The sequence below is a fragment of the Neophocaena asiaeorientalis genome, unplaced genomic scaffold, assembly GCF_003031525.2.
Source record: "Neophocaena asiaeorientalis asiaeorientalis breed wild unplaced genomic scaffold, Neophocaena_asiaeorientalis_V1.1 scaffold4, whole genome shotgun sequence".
NCBI classification, from domain to species: Eukaryota; Metazoa; Chordata; class Mammalia; order Artiodactyla; family Phocoenidae; genus Neophocaena; species Neophocaena asiaeorientalis.
In genome coordinates, this window is record NW_020173682.1 from 3,285,951 (window position 1) to 3,309,056 (window position 23,106).

General features: G+C 39.1%; 1 protein-coding gene across 1 annotated transcript in view; it reads left to right on the forward strand.

Moving 5' to 3' along the window:
* Positions 1–717: 717 nt before the first annotated feature.
* EPC1 (enhancer of polycomb 1) overlaps positions 718–23,106 on the forward strand; it is a 93,691-nt gene continuing 71,302 nt past the window's right edge. Inside the window, exon 1 of the mRNA XM_024750041.1 lies at positions 718–1,025. Within this exon, the coding sequence (XP_024605809.1) occupies positions 1,023–1,025 (3 nt within the window). The 5' untranslated portion in view covers positions 718–1,022. The remainder of the gene's footprint in view (positions 1,026–23,106) is intronic.

Below are 23,106 nucleotides of genomic sequence, written 5' to 3' on the forward strand. Positions count from 1 at the left end.
CCTGGACAATGTACTTTTAGTACTGTATTTATTTTGGATTTTTACCACTTCCTGGAGGCCTGGAGGAGCCACAGTGGGAGGATCCAAAAAAACTCAGTACCACAGCCATTTTGTTTGCAAGGCAGACTGGTAGAATTCTATCAGCCGGCAGACGTTTCTGAAACAATTTTTAAGAAGGAAAAAAAAAAAGTATGCCTATTGTTTGTAATGTAGCCGCTAAAAAGCATTATTTTATTTTTATTTTCTTTACAAATGGAAGTTGTTGTGGCTAAGCAATTCTATTTTTTTTTTTTTTCCCAAGGAGTTAAAGCTGCAGACGACATGAATTTTGTGCAAGACTTCTTTAGGTACCTTCAGGACGTCCAATGGAAAAAAAAAAAATGTTTGACGGGAATCATTTTTCACTGGCCACATTGGTATCCAAATTAGACATCGATGTCGGTGAATGACCATCTGCTTAAGAAAAGCATGCTATTCCCTAAAAACCCACACGCAAGAAATAAGAGCGTTGCCGGATCGTCAAAGGGACATTTTCCTGAGCTCACGGGCGGTCGTGGGCGCTATTGTTTTGCAGTGTCACTTCGTAGCGAGCTCAGACTTTGTCATTTGGGGGGCTGTGTGTTTAAAAGCCCAGTGTAAAATGGCACTCACACTGCATTTTTTTCCGAGCTGCAGGAGGCGGGAGGAGAGGGGGACACTGGCCTCCCAGCCAATCAGGGCCTGCCTGCTTGCCATCGCAAAGTTGTTAACCCCAGAGTCTTCTAAGGCTGCCTCGGCCTCCTCTGCTTTTAATCTTCCGCGGATATTTCTCCGATTTCTCCCAAACGCCCACAGATCCTTGAGAAGCCACCGCGAGCAGCCACCGATCAGGGAAGAAAGTATGACTTTCTATTTACCCAATATTGTGAAGATGTTGGAAGATCCGTGTGCCGCCCGGAGGCTGTTGTTTCTAGGGACACAAGTGTCCAGCCTATATTGTTACAATTCTTTTTCCAGAACTGGCTTCTTCTTCGCCTCCGCTGATGGTAAGTTTGTAATTTTAAACATTTATGTCATTACATCTTTGAACGAGCCGCCAGCTAAGAAGGATTTTCATTGTGTTTCTTCTAACAAAACCAATCTTTGTATTTTTCTTTAGCTTTGATCTCTGCACATTTCCAGCTAATCTTGTCTGGCTAATTTTTACCAGAAGAAAAGAAAAATTAGTGTTTTTTTTTTAACTCCATGACTAAAGCTAAATATTTACGATATAAATTATACTTTAATTACTGTGAGCTAAGGGAAACTCAGCTATTTCAAGATGGACTTGTTTTGTGCCAGCATGTTGGTAATGCCACATATGTGCATATCCTCCTTATAAAAATGATGTATTACCTAATTTGTCCAGGACTAAATGATTAGCAGGCAAACTATGGATGTAGTTTGGTTTGAAATAGGCCTATTGTGGTTTTCTTGATGGATTACTTGGATACAAACTACAGAAAAGCTGCCCTTGGTATAATGAAGGTGGAGATTGACATAACCGGGTTTATATTAAGTTATGGCTGTTACTAAATAGTGGATCTTTTATTTGCTGATCAGATCTAAACTTGTGTTCCATGATAGTAATTCTCTGAGGCTCCTCATTAGATAATCTTTGCAGATCTATCTTGTTTTTTCTCCAAAAATGTATATTTGGGAGACATTTTGTAATTTGGGGCATTTTTCTAATTTTTTTTTTTTCTCTTTTTGCACACGGTGGGCGATCTTTTTTGTTTTGCATGGATCTGTGCTGGTGGCGCTGTATAGCTCTCAACAATTTACGTCAGTTTCACTAAAAGAAAAAAGGAGGAAAAAAAAAAGAGGTGGGGCAAGATTTGATCTATTATCCTCTCCCTTTATTTCCTAAAAGAAAGTTCAATTTGGTCAGAGGAAATTATTCAGTTGTATTAGTTTAATGTTTTCTGTGAACTGTGAAGGGTGAGAACAGACACGTCGTCACAGCCCGTCCGGGGAGCAGCAGGGCCGAGCATGCAGTTTGCAGTTGTGTTTTTTCTGATCTGATTATCTCTAGATCAGAAAATTTTCAATAGTAAGCTGTCAGCTTACCCTCTCTTTCCTCAGTAACATTTTGCATTTTCCTTCTATTACAATATCATCCATCGCTAATGTCTTCAATTGAACAAAACGTTTTGCATTTTAGCTCACTGAACGTTGTAAAAGTTGAATTTCATTTTGAACCTAGGAATTTCTTAAATAACTATTCGAAGTTTCTCCTGGGAATTTTCTAGGAGTTTGACATATAAGAATGCCTACATTGTTGTTTGTTTTATTTTGAAGTGATACTTCAGTTGGATTTATGTGCATCCTTGCTTTAAAAAGAGCAAATATTTTGGAATAGGATAATTTTTTTAAGAATGTGGATACAACTGCTTTTAACTTTAAAAATACTGGTATTTGTATATCTAAATGCAGGGTAAATCTTTTCCATCTTTGTTCTTATTGGGAGTTATCTGATTAGAGAATATGGGATTTAGGCCCAAAGCCTCCCAAGAACAAAAATGTATATTATGATATGACATAGTTTTTACTGGTCTCTGTGAACATTTTAGTTGTTTATGAAGATAGTAAGTATGTCCTTAATTGAAAAAGAAAGTGGGAGAAATCAGTCATTGTACCTAAAAACACATCATTTTGCCAAATAAAACAAACAAAAAAACTGAAATAGTATCCTAAACCACCTTTCCATGATTGTGGAGATGATTTCTTGAGTAAAAATTTCTGGAGTTATTCTTAATTGTTGTTATTCACTTTGAAATATGTAAATACTCATTTCACTAATCATTAAAATTTTGAAGTAAAAGAATGTGTGAAAATGACTAGGCATAGTATTTCCAATTTTCGTGTCCCTGTAATTTACTTATCTGTGTAGGACCCTTTCCTTGAACTTCAAAAATAACTATATATTATGCCTATATTTTGTTTATACTCTGCTATAAAAATTTGAAAATGTTCACTGTAACATTTTATCTCTTCATAAAATTTAAATGCCGCCATCAAGACTGGTTTTGACATTATAGATTATTTATAGAATGAAATACTGCAGGTGTAAATATATTATCTAACCCCCTGATTGTGCTGGAGTTTAGTTCCCCGAAGTTAACCTACTGAATAAAATATACTGCCCAATATGTTTATTGCTAAAATATTCTGTTATTCATCTGGTGACGTTTTTCATTTTAATTTGTGAAAACTAAAAATGTTTATATAACGTAGCCCCTCTTTTAAAAACAGACTGATGCTGTGAAGTCCATATGTAGCTATGTATGCAATGTTCTTTGTTCTCCTATATCATTGACTATTACATCATTGATTATGAGTAACCACTATAGTTACATCTTCACTTTTTAAAATCACCCATAGATATTTATGTTAAAGATATTCTTCTATCTGTGACTCTTGCATCACTAAATAAGGAGGTTTAAATCTATGAGGCAAAAACAACTCATTGTTTTATATTATTCTCCATTTTTAAATCCACCTTGGGCTTCATTTTAGCTCTTGATTCTTTGGACGTTAATTTTTTTTTTTTTTTTTATTGACAACATTTTGTAGGCATTTAGTTTGAGTTTGGTGAGATTATGATTAGAATGATTATAATAAACTATGTTTTATCAGAAAAAAATCTTTATTTATTAAATTTGGTGTACAGGGAACTAACTCAGTTTTTCATAGTAACAGTTGCTAGATCATGAACAATAAAGAATTATTTTTTTAATCTTGAAATGTCATTTCAGTCAACAATTACACACTTATGTTTTTCTTGCACACCTTTTTATCATAGATAGTAGCAAGTAGCAAAATTGACTATGTTAAAATATCGTTATCATTTTTTTCACCCTGCCCATCCCTCTGAGGGAGGGGGAGGGGTCAATGAGTAGTGAAATGGCCAAAAAACAGTTTGCAGAAAGAAGAAATAAATAATGCCAAAGACACGGAAAATCTGTAAATCAAATTCCAAACAATAAACCTCAGAAATATGAACTTGAAATTATGAGCTTGGTCAATAATGGAAATAAACTGAAAATTTTATTAAGACTTCATTTAATGAACCAACATAATTTCCTAATTTATTAATTTGTATGCATTAGTATTGCTAAAGATTGGGGAAATTTTCAGGTTAGCAAACCTATTAGGAAAGATGAAGTAACAAAGGGAAGAAACATTTGCAGTGATATCAAGATGACATCATAAAATGCTGAAAATATCAATATTAGCCAGAACCAATCTAATACACCTTGGAATAAACTTTTTTAAAAGAAGGAAAGATAGCTAAAAATTTTGCCCTCTGAAAACCAAGTTCAATAGAGACCTGAAACTGTATATATTTCTAATTCCACCCTCTTTTTGTGCGTACTTACCTGTGCTAGTTCTTGGACATATCATTACATGTTTTGCAAAGGAAGAGACGGGGAAAGAAAATAAGAGACCAAATGGGTGTTTGTGTTATGACTTTGTTTTTTATCTTTCCCAAAAGATTCTCAAATGGAGACTGAAGGGAAAGTAAAGCAAAGATAATGATTTCTTGAAGAAAAAGATGAAAGGAGTATCCTTTATACTTGATTTATTCAGCATTTTTTTCTTTTGGGGGTTTGCTTGTTCTAGTTTTTCCTCCTATTATGTGCTATGATGCTAAAGGGCTGAGATACAATATTAAGACAAAGAGGCAAGGATCCCTGCTCTCAGGGAGTTTACAGTCCAATGTGGTTCAACATTTTAAAGATACTTAAATCTAAGGTCTTGGATGTGGGAGGTTCCCATCTGAGAATAAAGGCAAAATGAGATTTCTGGGGTAAAAACTTTTAAAAAAAATTTTAATCTATTTATATAGGATTTAACAAGTGTCCTTCTGTCCTTCTACTAAAGGACCATTATTTGGGACACAGTGAGGGGAAGATAGCCCTCAGATTTTAGATATAGACCAAACAGATGCTATATAAATAGCTGGTTAGCTAATGCAAATTTCTATTGCAAAGTGAGAAATAAAATATTAACTTATTCACTTGAGAAGAAAGGAGATGGGGATCACTCTCGTTGTAGGAATTTTGGATGTGTCCTTGTGAGGTCCATTTAATGAAAACTTTTTTTTAACGTGGTGAAGCCTCATTTTGTACATTTTGCTCTCCTTGTCATGAAATAAATGTCAACGTCAATAAAAATTGTGAGATGAAGCAGGGAAATACAATTATAGTGTTGAAGGATTACATCAGAATTAAGATATTTATTTTTATTTTGAAACCTGAAAATTTTAATGATATTTATGTAACAGAAATTTTTATAATAACCTTTTGTATTTTAATTTATGAAGGTAATATAATTAGACATTTAGCTAATGGGTAATTAGTTAAGTACATCAGATATGGAGCAGGAAAGTAAGACTGCTGTTATATACAGATGAATTGGAAGGGAAGGAACTCTTCATTAAATCTCTACGTGTGGTTTAAGATCACCTCCAGAATAAAGTCACCAAATTAGTTTGTCATACAGCCAATTAAGATACTAAATGTATTATATCATATAGTTTGCTTTTGTACTAATGTAGGATCCTACTGATAATGGTGTGAAAAAATGAGATTTATTATTTCAACTAAATTAATAATCAGGAGGCAAGCCAGTTCTAGGTTTGGTTCAATAGCTCAACAATGTTATCAAGTTCCTTGGTAGGTTCTATTCTTTTACATTGCCGTAATGTCAGCAGTGTCTTTCCTCATAGTCACAAGATGGCTGCTGCAGCTCCAAGCATCATATCCTGATATTACAATTTCCAGAGGGAGGAGAGTTTCTCTTATGTATCTTTTTAGAAGGGAAGAAATTCTTTCCCAGAGGCCCACAGCACACTGCTTCTTACAGTTCTTTGGCCAGGTTTGTAGGAAATGCTCATACCTAAACCCTTCACCGACCGGGAGATTGAAGTTACCTTAATCGGTTTAGCTAGGGAGGATCTTTTGGAAAGGTGAACACCTGCTGAGTAGCCAGTGCGCAATGTGGCTAGCTCCCATTTGCTTTGTATAAACTTTAATGGCTTTGTAAAAACATTCTTCAAAGATAAAACATGAATATCTGTTTTCATAGAGAGCAGACTGCTCATGGATGCAGCTAATTTAGAAAAAAATAAACATTTAATTAGAGCTTACTATGTCCCAGCCTCTAGGTTAAATGCTACCTTTATTAAATATCTCCTTAAATCCTCACACAAACTTTGGGGATAGGATAATTATTATACCCATTTTACAAATGAGGAAACTGAGGCTTAGAGAGGTTTGGCCCAGGTTACACAGTAAGTGAAAAAGGTGGAGTCTGAACCTGGAAAGTCTGAAATCATAGCCTGTATAACTACCTATTCTTCTATACTGTCACACTGGATATTTGTGAATTTATGTTCTGTAAATTGGCATATTTTAAATGCACCGTATGATACCCCTGTTTAAATGAATCCTCTAGTGACTAATTTTATAAATCTAATAATCTTTTCTTAAGATGAGTAGTGCTTACCTAATTTATCAGTTGTACATATCTGAATTTGCAGAAGGCACATGTACTGCATCTCATCTCTTCAGGAACATCTCATGAAATTCTTTTAGACGTTGCATTTCTATAGGGAAAAAAAGATCAGAGAGTAGAGAGTCAGTGAGGCTTTGTTGAAGTAGGTAAATTCATGATTGATAACACTAGGTTGAAAGAGAATACTGGCTCCTATTTCACAACTTACAAGGTCAATTTTATGTGCAAAATGTTTCCATCTTGGGGATGTATGGAAGTGTTCCCCTCTGGGATATTTTTGGGGGATTCAGTGTACTCTGGATCAGTGGGTCTCAAACCTGAGTGTGCACCGGAACCACCTAAAACACAGGTGTCTGGGCCCACACCTGGGGTTCCTGGATCAGTGGGTCTGGGGTGGGGCCTGAGACGTTGCCAGCCCCCGGGTGCTGCCGATGCTTTCAGTCCAGAGACCACCCTTTGAGACACTGCTCTAGAGGATCAGATGGTACCTGCCATGGTAAATATTCTGGCTTGAAATATGCCAAACTGTAAAGGATGTCATTTCATAAATGGCGAACATATGAATAAATACATATGCAGGATGAATAGGTGGTCGGGATAGCCTGCTTGAGAGCTGAGCGATGACTTGAAGGAGGATTCCTCTTATCCTCGCGTGAACAACACATTTGAGACTTATTTTTCCATCAATTCATATATGTGTGTGTTTTTAACTTCAAAAAAAATTAGTCCATAATTTACCAATTATTTTTAAAACCAAGTAAAAACAACGTAGTTGTACTCGGTAGCAAGTTACATCTGAAAAAGACTTGTGTATCTGTGGCATTTTGATGGTTTTTCTCAAGATTTTATCCCACCAGCCACTAAAGCCCCACTTTCATTAAAAGGACACAGTTTCGATGAGACTGAGAAAGAGAGGCCGTCATGCCAATGACCTATATTTAGCTCTGAAACTCAGGCCGCTGCCCCAATGCACTGGAAACCCTCCATCCTCCCAAGACAGAGGTCACAACCTCCAGCTGAAAAACACTCTCACGTGCCAAGGAGCCAAGAGGGCCTCTCCAAGAGTTTAATTGCTTCACTGCTTTGAGACATAAGAAACAAGTTAGGGACTTCCCTGGTGGCCCAGTGTTTAAGAATCCACCTGCTAATGCAGGGGACATGGGTTCGATCCCTGGTCCAGGAAGATCCCACATGCTGCGGAGCAACTAAGCCCGTGCGCCACAACTACTGAGCCTGCGTGCTCTAACTACTGAAGCCCACACGCCTAGAACCCGTGCTCCGCAAGGAGAGAAGCCACCGCAATGAGAAGTCCACGCACCACAACACAGCCAAAAGTAAATAAATAAATTTTAAAAAAAGAAATAATTTAGTTCTGAAGGATTTTGCTCATTTTTCATTAAAGTATAAAGTCCAAGAAACAAACCTCCCACATAAATGAGTAAAAAACAGTCAGCCAATTCAATGTCCTTAACATTTCCAGAAGCCTGTGTAAGCATTGAGTTATCCTTGTATCCACTGGAGGCCTTGTCAAGAAGCTGGGATGAAGTACCCCGAGGAGGCAGCTTTGTACTGGTTTTGTCCAGTATCAAAAAGCGTCACTTAGCACCTGTGTAATAACAGACACACATCATTTAAAATGGCCAGGACTGCCAGAACTGTGCTGTCCAGGACCGTGGCCACTAGCCACATGTGGCTATATGTAAATTTAAATTTGAAGTAATTAAAATTAAACATTCAGTAGCTACACCTGGCTGGTGGTTATTGGACAACAGATTTGTGGAAGGTTTCTGTCTTAGTCGTTCAAATTGCCGTGACAGAATATCATAAACTGGGTGGCTTATAAATGACCGAAATTTATTTCTCACAGTTCTGGAAGCTAGGAAGTCCAAGATCAAGATGCCAGCAGATTCTGTGTCTGATGAGGGTCCACTTCCTGGTTCATAGATGTGTCCTCGAGCGGCAGAAGGGGAGAAGGAGCTCTCTGGGGTCTCTTTTACAAGGGCACCGATCCCATTCATGAAGGCTCCACCCTCGTGACCTAATCACCTCCCAAAGGCCCCACCTCCAAATGCCATCACATCGGGGGGCTAGGATTTCAATATATGAATTGGAGGGTGGGGGAGGACATAAACATTCAGTCTGCAGCAATGTCCATAGTTGTGGAAAGTTCTCTTGGAACTTCAGACCACGGTAGGCTCACAATGTAGACCAGTGGTTCTCAACTCTGTTTGCACTTAGAATCAACCAGAAACTCAAAAATAAAATGCCTGCACCCCATCCTCAGAGGTTCTAGCTGATCTGGGTGGAATCTGGGCGTAAGTATTTTGCAAAAGCTGTCCACGTGATTCTATCGATAATACATAGCCAGGGTTGAGAATTGCTGAGCGACACTATGGAAGAGAGCCACTAAACCACAAACTGGGGTGGTCAGTAGATAGTGTTTCTACTTCTCATCTCAATCTTTCAAAAGCTACAATCCGTCTTCTAGGAAGTGAGGAAGGTTCAAACTGAAAGAATAATTGGACAGTCCAACCAGTTCTGTCAACATATTCTGATTGCCTAATGAACAACTTCAGTTGGAAGAAAAATGGATCAACTGCTAGTCGTCAGTTACAAGTTACTTGATGCTCTCAAGAGTGAGTCTTGTGTATTGAAAGACTATAGATAGTCTTGTATGTTGAAGGACTTTTGGTCTCACTTATATAAACATCTCCCAACTTTTTATATACATTTATACATTTACTACATCTGATTGCCTACTTTGGTGCTTCAGCAGACATTTTTAAGTTAAGAAAGTCTTACCTAGCTCATAAATTGAACTTCTAAATATGTTGATTCTTAAGTTCTCTTTAATGTTTATACTTCATATAACTTAGTAGGAGTTCTACTTAAATGTGTAATAAGCTAACCTCTTACTCCATTAGGTCAAATGTTCTGAAACAGAAAAATTACATAGACTAAAAAAACATTTCTGTACTTATCCTAAATCTTTCTGAAGTTAAAAGATTCTTACCTACTAAGAAAAGAGTTATCCTACCAAACAATTTGTGGTATGGCCTTCTCAGGTTTATTTTTTGTCTGCCTTCTCAGCTAATTGAAGTTTCTTGATGAGCAGAGATTTTGATTAGAACACAATTAGATCCTTGTCTGAGACGCTGATGTGACACAATGAGCTTTATTTATGTTCACTGTATCAAAAAAACCAAAAAACTATTCTCAAAGTCTACTTCCCTGAGATATTGAGTCATATCTTTACCTTTTTTTTCAAGTCATGTCAGAATCGTTGGTCCCCGTACAAGTGGCTACATCAACTGACAAATATTTGGATTTTGCATTTCTTAATCTTCTAGAATATATAACTGTCCCTTAGAGACTTTTGAACTTGGCAGGCTTCTACATTCTTTGTTTTTTGTTTTTTTTTAGTTCTCTTAATAATTTTATCTTCTGTAGATACAAATAAACATGTTTCAGATTTAAGGATTTCAATTTCCCCCACCACATAAGAACACTCCCTATGGGGACAATCTTGTTTTACTTCCCATCTGCCAAAAATGGAATTTGACAATAGACGTAGCTCAGTAGAAAAGGCAGACGTTACTTATAACTATTCAATTACAATTATGAGAAAACTTAAGAGCTGGCTGCTTATACCCTACCCATTCCTGTGAAAAATAACAATCACCACAAGAATGGAAATACTAGCTACCATTCATTGAGCTTTACTGTGTTTCAGGCACTGTGCTACGGGCTTAAAGTGAATTACGCTGTGTAGCCCTCAAAGCCCTGTGAATACTACCGTCCCCCCAATTTCCAGAGAAGAAGAAAATGGAGGCTTAGAGAAGTACTGTCTCAAAGAGCCACAGAATTAGGGAACAGGCGAGCCAAGGTTGCAATGCAGGCAGTCTGCCTTGGAACCCCTGCTCTTAATCACTGCTACAAGCTACAAGCACTCAAAGAACTCAAATAGAAGTCCCTCCCGTCCCAGGTTATCTTCGTAAAGTAGTATTAAAAAGTGGAAGATGTAAATGAAAAAGAAAAAGGCCAAAAAAACCTCCGGTTATCCTATTATGGGGGGAAAACACCAAAACCCAAAAAACTCTATACTAGTTGATGTTACTTTTCTTTTCTTTCTTTTTTTTTTTTTTTTTTGCGGTACGCGGGCCTCTCACTGTGGTGGCCTCTCCCGTTGCGGAGCACAGGCTCCGGACGCGCAGGCTCAGCGGCCATGGCTCAGGGGCCCAGCTGCCCCGCGGCATGTGGGATCTTCCCGGACCGGGGCACGAACCCGTGTCCCCTGCATCGGCAGGCAGATTCTCAACCACTGCGCCACCAGGGAAGCCCCCTTGATGTTACTTTTCTTAATCAAGAAAACAAAATGCCATAGCATACAGCTCAGAGCAAGTCATATGATAAAAATACCAAGAAACAAAATAAATAAAAATGTACATGTAGCATCATTAGGCTTTTAGTCTAAACAAATATAGAATATTCAAGAAATCGATAATTCTTGCAGGCTCCTACATTCTTTCACATTCTGTCTTGTAGGGCAATCAACTCTTGCAGATACTAACAGATTTAACTGACACTGAGTCTCTCTCATGGCTTTGGTCTGACTATGTGGTCACAATTTCCAAGGCGATTCTATTGACAAGGTTTTTTTAAACTTCCAGATAGCTGACTGGAAGTCTCTCCATACACATTTCTGTTGAAGACATTATGAGAACACTTTAAGTACACAGCTTTGACCAATCTGAGTTCCTCGGTCTGCCCTTTACAACGTGTGTAACCTTTGGCCAGTTACTCAACTGTGCAGAACCCCAGTTTTCTCTTCTATGAATCAAAGTGATATTACTTACTCACCTGGCTGCTGTGAGATTACAGTGGGGTTCATGCATCTAAAGCACCTAGAATAGTGCCTGACATGACATAAGCACTCAGTGTGCGCTTTAAGTTCATTTTTTCACAGTCACTCCTGATTTTAGGGATCAAAATCAGTCTTACTTGGTGTGATGGGAATTAAAAAGACCACTCTATTCAGGTGTAAGGTTGTGGCAATATTAGAGAGGCTCCCTTTGTCCTCCCCCAGGTCCTCTACAAAAAGTCAGTGAATCAGCTAGCCTCTCCAAGAATTAAGATTCCTTTGCTAACTGCTCTTCACTCATTAAATAAATCCTTGTTGAGCTTCTACTACATTAAAACAACAACTGTATTGTGAGGGCCTTAAAGGATTAAAGGGAGAACAGAAGAGAAACATTTGGGAATTGGGGTAAACCTCGTGGAGCAGGTACTTTTGACCAGAACCTTGGAAGGTGGATAGGCTTTCAACATGTAGAAATTGAGAGAAGACATGCGGGTAAAGAAAGCAGTGTAAGCATAGGCAAGGAGGAGAGGAAACACTGTGGCACTTGGGAATACCAACTAGAAGTCCAGTGTGGGTAGACAGTAAGCTGTAATGCTTGGCGGCTAGAGACTGGGGGGAGATAGACCCATGATGGTAGCTGGGAAACAGCACAGGGAGGACTTGGGAACCTGGATGTTGGTCATTGCCCATCAAACATCAGTTCAAGTGCTTGTAACTGGCCAGAAAATGGTGATGGGTTAAATAGGGAGGAACTACTTCTTTGATATATAAACCTGTTTACGCATTAGGCTGGTAGAGGAAAACTCCAGGGGTCTGGATCTCCGGCCAGATAAGTTTTGGTGGGAAGAGTAAAGAGAAGTAAAATAGGTTGAAAGTTTGGGACAATTTTCAGTTAAGTGTGAACACTGGGCAGCAGGGGGCAGCAGGGGGCAGCACTGAAGAATTGAAAGAATGCATAAGGGATTTATTTGCTTTTGTTTACTATTTCTTGGCAATTATGAGTTTGTATCTATAAGGCTACTTGTATTGATAATAACTGAGTATTCTTTTTCCCTAAATGAATAGAAATGTAAAGAGAAAAGAAGAAAAACAGGCTAGCTAATGGCAGAATGACATTACTCTTCATTTGAGACCATAAAAATAGACGGTTGTCTATGTATTATTTCCTTTCAAATGTATGGGAACTCAAATTTCGTATAAAATTTAAAAGTATACATTTCAATTGGAAACACATCTTTATTTGACTCTTTAAGATTTTGCGCTTTCTTGGAAGCACACTTGTTCAGCCACACTATGTTAAAGGAACTAGTGAAACAGTGGGGGAAATCTTGAAAATAAAACTTGAGTTAAACAATGAATAGAAATTTTAAGTACACATTCTATTTGACATACCAAATATATGGAATTTCAAATTTCGGTTTTTTATGATTTTGAAATTTTATTTTAAAACTGTTTATTCTTTAGATCTAAAATTCAAGATTAGCTACACTAAATTTCATAAGGTTTTTCTGGCGTAATTCACCTCTTACTAAACTTTTTAAAAGTTTGGATGGTTAGTGATGTTACGAGTGGAAAATTGGAAATTTCCAGGTAGTTTCTTTTTAGCTCTGGAATTTACCATTGCAAATGCTACATTACACCCAACAGAGAAACTCTCTCTCTCTCTCTCTCTCTCTCAAGTGTGTGAGGAAGGTGGTATCACACTGCTTCACACACTTGGGGAGGAACTTTCTTCTCTCTGTTCCTTCGTGATTCTCTCATTGTCTATCATAGACGTTTAGGAGGTCATGATCCCTGTGTGGGTTCCTCATGTACTGCTCTTTGCTCCCTCGTTTCACCTTTGCTGTAGGTGCTTCTTTCCATGTACTGCCATAACACCATTGTCACTTTAATAGATACATAAATTACTTACTTTACAAGGTTGTGTTAATTTCTGCTGTACAGCAATGATTCAGATATATATATATATTCTTTTAAAAATATTCTTTCCATTATGGTTTATCATAGGATATTGGATATAGTTCTCTGTGCTATATAGTATGTGTTGTTGTTTATCCACTCTGTATATAATAGCTTACATCTGCTCACCCCAACCTCACTCCATCCCTCTCCCCACCCCCTCTCCTTCGGCAATCACAAGTCTGTTCTCTATGTCTGTGAGTCTGTTTGTTTCGAAGATAGGTTCATTGGTGTCATATTTCAGATTCCACATATAAGTGATATCATATGGTATTTGTCTTCTCTTTCTGATTTACTTCACTTAGTATGATAATCTCTAGTTGCATCCCTGTTGCTGCAAATGGCATTATTTTGTTCTTTTTAATGGCTGAGTAGTATTCCATTGTATATAGGTACATCTTCTTTATCCATTCATCTGTCCATGGACATTTAGGTTGTTTCCATGTCTTGGCTATTGTAAATAGTGCTGCTATGAACATAGGGGTGCATGTATCTTTTTGAATTAGAGTTTTGTCTGGATATATGCCCAGAAGTGGGATTGCTGGGTCATATGGTAGTTCTATTTGTAGTTTTTTAAGGAACTTCCATACTGTTCTCCATAGTGGCTGTATCAATTTACATTCCCACCAACAGCATAAGAGGGTTCCCTTTTCTCCACACCCTCTCCAGCATTTGTTGCTTGTAGAGTTTTTCATGATGAATAGCCACATAAATTGATGGCTGACTATTCCATGATGGTTGAATATTGATTTCCAACTTCATTATGGAAAATCTGAAATGATGAATAAACTGTCGGTTTAAGATAGTTAACCTGAACATTAGTTCTTAAATACCATGAAAAGAGACGAAAATAAACCACTTGTAAAGTAAATTTATGAAACATTTCCAGTATATTTTATTTCAATGATTTGTAAATCTGAAAATATAAAGATATAAAATTATTTTAAATGTTCCTTTCAAACCAGGGTATTCCAGAATATTCACACAGGACATACCCTGTTTGTTTTTACACAAATTAAGTTCATTAAGGACAATGCCATCTTTTTCTTTGTATCTCCCATGGTTCATAATACAATGCTTGCACAGAGATGGAGCCCCATAAATGAAACAATGTTAGGAAAACTTATTAAAGTATATAAAACGTAACCTAGTTTTTTGATGTAAGATCTAAACGTACTCTTCATACGTTCATCATACTTTTCAAATTGTTATTGGTTAAATTGTTACTATTATTGTCGTAATTGTTGCTGTTTGGTATTTTTTTCTCAGTGCTTGAACAATAATATTGTGTTAATTACTTTCTTTATTACATAGAAATTCCCTGCACCTTTCCAGGGATAATATCAGACTAACTGCAGACGTTTTATTACCAGACTTAATTATTTTGACCATTTCTGCTTCAGCTTTTGTTTCGAAGTTTCTATCTTTCTTTCCATATTAATTCTGAATATTTATTTTCCAGTTTTAATGATATATTTGTAAGCTACATGGATTTCTCAGATCACATTTGACCACACTTATGGCAAGACTACGTCTACTAAGCATTCTTTAAGAACTTTTTGTTTAATCATCAAGTGTTACTAATTACCAACTAACACAGTATAACATCTTGACTCACTCATTGAAATTACTCTCCCTAAGGCATATCTTCTAGGACTTTATTTGCTCTCATAACCTTCATAAGGGCCTTCTATACTATGTAAACATAGAGTCAGGAAATGCTGAAGGCATAGTTTCCATGGAAATCACATATCTCAAATTTAATTTTCTTTTCCTAGCATTTTACATTTAGAAAATTTCATGTATCCCCATTTTTTTTCGACCAACTACAGCAATGGGGAGATAATCATAAATTTTGAGTTGGAAGCATTGGAGGGATCAGTAAGTCTTAGGCCTTTTTTTCAAAGTCGAAGATACTGAGGTCCAGGGAAATTAAGATCAAGATCACACAGCTAGTTGGTGGAAAAGCCAGGATTGGAACCTACATCTTTTAAAGTAAAATGCTAATAAATATTTAATACAGATGAGATAGCCTAGTGTGAATTATTTTTTAATTCATTGATGACTCAATTATAAAAATGTAACGTGGCTTAAAAAGCTCTTTGCTTTTAAAAACTAGTCCTAAAAACTCACATAATGGAGACAATATTATTATAAAATTAGACTATTTCCTGTATACTTAAAATTGTTTTTTATATTCCCATGGGGAATTAAGAAAGACCATTATATAGAATATTGTTAAAAATTAATGCTGAAGAATCATTGTTTTTCAAGGAGAGCATGAAAGTTTAGTTATTCAAAAAAGGCACAGGTTATGGAACAACCCAAGAAAATAAAGGCAAAGAGAATTCTCTTAAGGTGGAAGGAGAGTAGGGGCTTCCCTGGTGGCACAGTGGTTGAGAGTCCGCCTGACAATGCAGGGAACGCGCGTTCGTGCCCCGGTCCGGGAAGATCCCACATGCCGCGGAGCGGCTGGGCCCGTGAGCCATGGCCGCCGAGCCTGCGCGTCCGGAGCCTGTGCTCCGCAACAGGAGAGGCCACAACAGTGAGAGGCCCGCGTACCGCAAACAAACAAACAACAAAAACATGTAAGGAGGGTAACGAGATGCTGGAGAAACACGCAATAGTGTCCCCTACAAGCCTGATGTGAAAAAGTGTGTGTGTGCATGCATGCGCACACAGGCACTGGTATTTTTGTGAAGGGAATGAGAAAGGATGGGGTTTGGAAAATTATTCAAGAGGGAACACTTTTTTATTTAGATAGCATTTCTTTTGTTTAAGGTTTGGGTTTTGAATGTTTTTGTTCAAGAGAAAGGAGGACTAAACAGCTAGTGTAAACCCAGTGTAGCGTTTATGTTAAAATGAAGGTAATTTGGACCTGGGTCACCCTACCTGAGCAACCAATTTTACACCCTCCACTGGAAACTATTTCTTAGTCTATAAGAAAAATACTCAGGTTTTTTTGTGAAATAATATCCAACACTTATTGAAATCTTACTATCATGACAGGAACTGAAGCAACTGTAAGATTTTGTAAGGATTAAATGAGATCATGCAAATGAAGCACACAGGCCAAAGTAAGAACTCAGTAAATTTGTTTATGTGGCTTATTTATCTATTCCAAATACTTGGAAGTATGCGTTATCTCAGTGTAGTGTAGAAGTTAAGAATTTTATACAGGTTCACAGAGCTAGAAAAGAGCAGAGTTGAGATTCAAACCCAAGTCGTGTCTGACTCTAGAGCCAGCACTTTTAACCACTATATCACACTCTTCTAACAATTGTTCTTAAATCTCCTCCGTATCGTCATCTGCCAGAAACCTTGAATGCTGCTTTAAAGGTAAATTAGTGAACAAAGTCAAGAAAACATTTTTATTTTCTGTTCTAAATGTGGGTTTAGATAAGGAAAAATTTGAGAAAACTATAAAAATTTATAACCATAAAAAATATAATACAGGTACCTTTTTTATCTCAAAATAATGGAAACTTATCATAGATTTCCTAAATTTTTATCTTGCGCTAGACACTCTCTCTAGAATAACTGAAAAACTATGGCAAGATAATTAAAAGTGGTGAAAGAAAGACTATTGAAAAATAAATAAAGTGGGTGAATTTTGGTGTTGTCTTGAAGATTTCCTATTTAAGAAAATGTCTAAAGGGTCCTAGACTAGCGATAAAATCTTCTGTGATCAACTGCACGATTTGAACAGCTGACAGATGTTCTGTTTCAATGTGTTATTTGGGGGCAAATATACCTATGCCCTTCCTAGCCAACTATGGTGAAATGGAAATTAAATAACGTATTCTTCCTTATTATATGGCACTTTGCAATTGTCAAAGATTTTTCACAATACTATCTCTCTTTTTTTTTTTAACATCTTTATTGGAGTATAATTGCTTTACAATGGTGTGTTAGTTTCTGCTGTATAACAAAGTGAATCAGCTATACATATACATATATCCCCATATCTCTTCCCTCTTGCGTCTCCCTCCCTCCCAACCCCCCCATCCCACCCCTCTAGGTGGTCACAGAGCACTGAGCTGATCTCCCTGTGCTATGCAGCTGCTTCCTACTAGCTATCGGTTTTACATTTGGTAGTGTATATATGTCCATGCCACTCTCTCACTTCGTCCCAGCTTACCCTTCCCACCCCATGTCCTCAAGTCCATTCTTTATGTCTGCCTCTTTATTCCTGCCCTACAACTAGATTCATCAGTACCGTATATATATATATATATTTTAGATTCCATATATATGCGTTCGCATACGGTGTTTTTCTCTTTCTGACTTACTTCACTCTGTATGACAGACTCTAGGTCCATCCTCCTCACTACAAATAACTCAATTTCGTTTCTTTTTATGGCTGAGTAATATTCCACTGTATATATGTGCCACATCTTCTTTATCCATTCATCCAATGATGGACACTTAGGTTGCTTCCGTGTCCTGGCTGTTGTAAATAGAGCTGCAGTGAACACACAATACTATCTTACTTGTTCTTCATAATGGTCTAAGAGGGAGGAGAGAAAGTGTTCTCTTAGATCAGGCGTACGAGAAGCTCAAGGTCCAGTAACGAAACCATCTCTATAGGCTCATTCTGCTGGTAAACGGTAGGCCTTACATGAGCATCTGGATCTTCCATCATGGAAGCCAGCGTTCCTTCCAGTACATAATGCTGTGTCTCACTACACTATGTTGCTACTTTGAATGCAAAATGTTACATAGCATTGGACTCTTTTTTCACACAGCACTCACCCTGAGAGAAACTGTAGCAACCTGTGCAGAGAGGCCCTGACCCCCTGGGGAGGTGGCTTGACCAGATTTGGAGTTTAAGCAGTCACTGGGCAACCGACGAGTGAATCAATTGGCAATGGGGGGAGGGGGTACAGCAGAGGTCCTTGTAGATTTCAACATAGGAAACAAAACTCCGAAATGGAAACAAAACAAAAAGCTGAGTGTAAGAGTTTACATAGATTAGTTTATATATGTATCTTGGTCTCTGCTTTCGAGGATTTCTTAGTTTTGTTTCCTTAGCTAAGAGTTTTGAAGCCTTTACAATGAGTGTTATGTTTTAGACTGTATGTACAAAAATAAAGCTCAGAAAAGTAGAATGACCTATTCAAAGGAATAGAATAAAAAATATCCTTAAAAAAATAGCTCGGGCTTCCCTGGTGGCGCAGTGATTGAGAGTCCGCCTGCCGATGCAGGGGACACGCGTTTGTGCCCCCGTCCGGGAAGATTCCACGTGCCGCGGAGCGGCTGGGTGCGCGAGCTATGGCCGCTGAGCCTGCGTGTCCGGAGCCTGTTCTCTGCAACAGGTGAGGCCACAACAGTGAGAGGCCCGCGTACCGCCAAAAAAAAAATAGCTCGTGGGGGTTGATCGTGACTTTTGTGTCAGGTCCCTGCTAAACTCTTTGCATTAATGATTTCATTGAATCAATGTAACAACATAGGTGATAGATTGTATCATGATTCCTATCTTATGGACGGAGAAACTGCAGCTCCAAGAGCATAAGTAAGAGTAAAAAATTAAATTAAATTAAAAAACCTCTCTGAATCAAAGTTCAACATGCCCTTTTTAGTGGAGACATTTTTGGAAAGAAATGTAGCTAAACATTTTAGTTAATTTAGTATTAAACACCAAATATATTGCCAAAGTATAGCAGCCTGCTCAGTTCTAGTGCCTGTCTTATTTGCACTGTTTTTACCAGGATAAAAATCTTAAGAAGTGTTAATAAAGATACATTTTTACATTTATAAGAACTTTATGTTTTTTCAAAGTTCACATGTGAGACTTCTTAAGTAATTAGATAACTTGATCAGATAAAACTTCTATTTCCTTGAATTGCCTAGGTTAGAAGTTTCCAAGGTGTGCTTTTATAAAACTAAAGGTAATAATTGATAGTATATGCATGGTAAGGGGTTGCAAGGTGAGATGACTTTGGAAAATACTGTTCTAAGTAAATAAATTTCTGCAAGACTTCTTTAAGCCTATACATTGTGAGCCTGTATGTATTTTAAAGAGAAAGATATAATAGGCAGTATTTCCCTCACTTATTGGTTTTATATGGAACTCTTTATGAAACTCTCATCTTAGAACATAACTTCTGGGATTAGTGTTTTATGAAACACACTTCTGAAAAAAACGCTAAGCTAACATTTGGGAAGAATATTTAATGAGGTGGTACTATCTCAAATTACACTGAGAAGTGAGGACCACAAAATAATATACAGTATTATTCCAATGTTATAAAATAAGAAAGTGAAAAACAGAAACAAAGCCAGAAAGACTGGAGGGAATAAAAACATCAAAAAGTTAACGGGCTAATGAATAAATCTATTAACACCAAAATATATATCCAAATATATGTGTTACCACAGTGTCCTTGTGCTGCTTGTAGCTAATGAGCCTAGCGTTTGGGAAACCTAATTCAGAAGAAATTTTAAGATCTGGGTGTGGCGTATGCTCTTGTCAGTAACTCACTTCAACAAGTCAGGTTGGTGGTTTGTTTACTATTTCTGCAACTTTAAAGATGGAAGATGTGGTTCACTTCCTCCTGTCACCACGATTTTGTGAGGACTCAAGAAATAACGCCATATATTCTCTTCTAATGGGTCACGTGGTGGCGCGGTGCTGATGATGTGTCCCTAGCTGTGTCCTGAGGCTAAGCTGATTTCCTTGCCTTCAGGGTGCTCTCACTCCTGTGAGCGAGTACCTAGAAAAGTCTCATAAGGAGGCACTTCATTACTTGACCTCGCTTGACTTGCCTGGGAAATGACTGATGAACACGTTTCAGGCACCACTCAGCCCGTGACACCTTCAGTTTTCCGCCCACGTTGTCCTGTGGCAATCGGGATTGCTGCGTCTCCAGGGACCTCCTCATCGATCGCCGCCTTGAATAGTCATCTGGCTTCTCCCAGCCTCCTCTGCTCTTCTCCTGGCCCTTCTGCCTCTGCTGTCTTCTAGATGTTGCTGTTCCCCACGGTTCCATCCCCAGCCCCTTCTCATTCCATGAATCATTCTTCACACCCATAACCACACTCTTTAGGTTTGAAACCATTCACCTGCCCTTCGCATCTCTGGAAGAGAGGAGGAACCGGACCCGGAGTGCTTATCTCGGCAATCGGCACAACGTTACTCAAACTGTCATAAAGAAGAATACATGTAGTGAAAGTAAAAGTTTTATTTCGCTAATATTACGTTTCAGATGAGTATAGAAGTAAGTTCCTTCCTTGGGTCATAGGAGTAAAGGCAGTTCACACAGTCTCTCTCTTGAATGCCTTCCTCCCTGTCAACGTTTCTTTGTCCATCACCCACTGGTAACTTTGACTTCAACCTTTCAACATAAATTTCGACTTCATTAAACAGCTTTTGTTCTTGTTCCTCTAAGTTTCATCCCTTCACCCCTCACGTACCATTTATACCATACTGATCTGTGTAACACTCAAGTAATATGTTTCATATGCTCAAGACTGTAGGGCACCTAAAGGTTCCTACATTTCCCTCTCTCCTCCCTCTCGTTTATGTCCTTCTGCGCCTTACATTGGACCCACACGTAGGCTACAGACAGTGTCTATCAGTAAGTGCCAGTCACTGGATTAAATAAGGCAACAGTAATTTAAGGGGCTTCCCTGGCGGCGCAGTGGTTAAGAATCCACCTGCCAATGCAGGGGACACGGGTTCGAGCCCTGGTCCGGGAGGATCCCACATGCCGCGGAGCAACTAAGCCCGTGCGCCACAACTACTGAGCCTGTGCTCTAGAGCCCCCCAAGCCACAACTACTGAGCCCATGAACCACAACTACTGAAGCCCGTGCACCTAGAGCCGGTGCTCAGTGACGAGAAGCCACCGCAATGAGAAGCCCACGCACGGCAACAAAGAGTAGCCCCGGCTCGCCGCAGCTAGAGAAAGCCCGCACGCAGCAACAAAGACCCAACACAGCCAAAAATAAATAAATAAGTATATTAAAAATACAGTAATTTAACAAAGTCCAGTTTAGATAAATACTACTAGTTTAGATAAATAAAAGCCCTCGCCTTTTATTCTTTTAAGGTAGAGGCAGACTGTTTCTGGATATATTCTGAACTGTTTTTATTTTATACAAAACATAGTTCTTAAATAGTATGTACAGAATTCCATGCATAAATCAACTCTGTGGAGAAATCAGCAGTTCAGATATCGCTTCTGTGACCCCTATTAAATATGCTGCAACGGGGCCTTCGCTGGTGGCGCAGTGGTTGAGAGTCCGCCTGCCGATGCAGGGGACACGGGTTCGTGCCCCGGTCCGGGAAGATCCCACATGCCGCGGAGCGGCTGGGCCTGTGAGCCACGGCCGCTGAGCCTGCGCGTCCGGAGCCTGTGCTCCGCAACGGGAGAGGCCACAGCAGTGAGAGGCCCGCGTACCGCAAAAAAAAAAAAAAAGCTGCAACGCAATTTCAACATTTACTTTCTAACATACAACACATCATAAAGGGCTCCCAGTTTTTCTTTTCCTAAATGTTATTTTGGAAGAATTATTTGATGCCATTTCTTTATAGCTTAGTATGAAAATAAAAAGAAAGTGAAGGAAAATGATTACTGCAGGTGAAGATGTATTTAGTACTTTTGCACAATGCTCTCAATTAGAGCACTGTATCTTTTTTTTTTTGCGGTACGCGAGCCTCACTGTTGTGGCCTCTCCCGTCGCGGAGCACAGGCTCCGGACGCGCAGGCTCCGGACGCGCAGGCTCAGCGGCCATGGCTCACGGGCGCAGCCGCTCCGCGGCATGCGGGATCCTCCCGGACCGGGGCTCGAACCCGCGTCCCCCGCATCGGCAGGCGGACTCCCAACCACTGCGCCCCCAGGGAAGCCCGGCGCGGTATCACTGTTTTAAATGTTGAGATCGTTGTGCATCACACGTCTTGAAGAGATTAACCGCACGTTTCCCAGGTAGATACAAGCGCGGTGTCTTACTTCGCTCTCAGCTCTGTGAGGCTACAGCGATCACGTCTTGTCTATTACTGTTCCTCTGCACAAGCGGCTTTGCCTAGCTGTCTGTAACCATCCAGGAAATATTTGTTGAATACCCGAAGGAGGGAGGAATCTGGACTCCTGCTACCCAAACTGGTATCAGGATTTATTATTATTATTTTTTTTAATCTTTTGGCCCATCAATGAGAGTTTATCTTCTTTGGAATTCTTCTCTGAGAGTTTAACCTCAGAGGAAGTCGGTCCTAAAGTTAATCCATTTACATGATTCTTTGCTGTCAGCAAACAAATATGCCCACGTCTCTCCCACCCTCAGAAACAATGCAATCGGTGGCCCGACACGTCCCGCTTTCTTTCTCTCTGCCTCCTGCCCTGATTGCCAAGCCTCTCTCTCGGCTCACTCCCAGTTCATGCCTCACTTCACTTTATCATCTGGTTTCTGGGGCTCCACTCTGGAGTCAGATCCTAGGGATTCTGGTCTCAGCGTTGCCACTCACCAGCTTTGAGAGGCAGAACTTGCAACCTCTCTTAACAGGAGGCACCTCATAGATATTGCAAATTAAGTGAGATGATGCATTTAAAATGTCCTTCAGGGCTTCCCTGGTGGCGCAGTGGTTGAGAGTCCGCCTGCTGATGCAGGGGACACGGGTTCGTGCCCCGGTCCGGGAAGATCCCACGTGCCGCGGAGCGGCTGGGCCCGTGAGCCATGGCCGCTGAGCCTGCGCGTCCGGAGACTGTGCTCCGCAACGGGAGAGGCCACAGCAGTGGGAGGCCCGC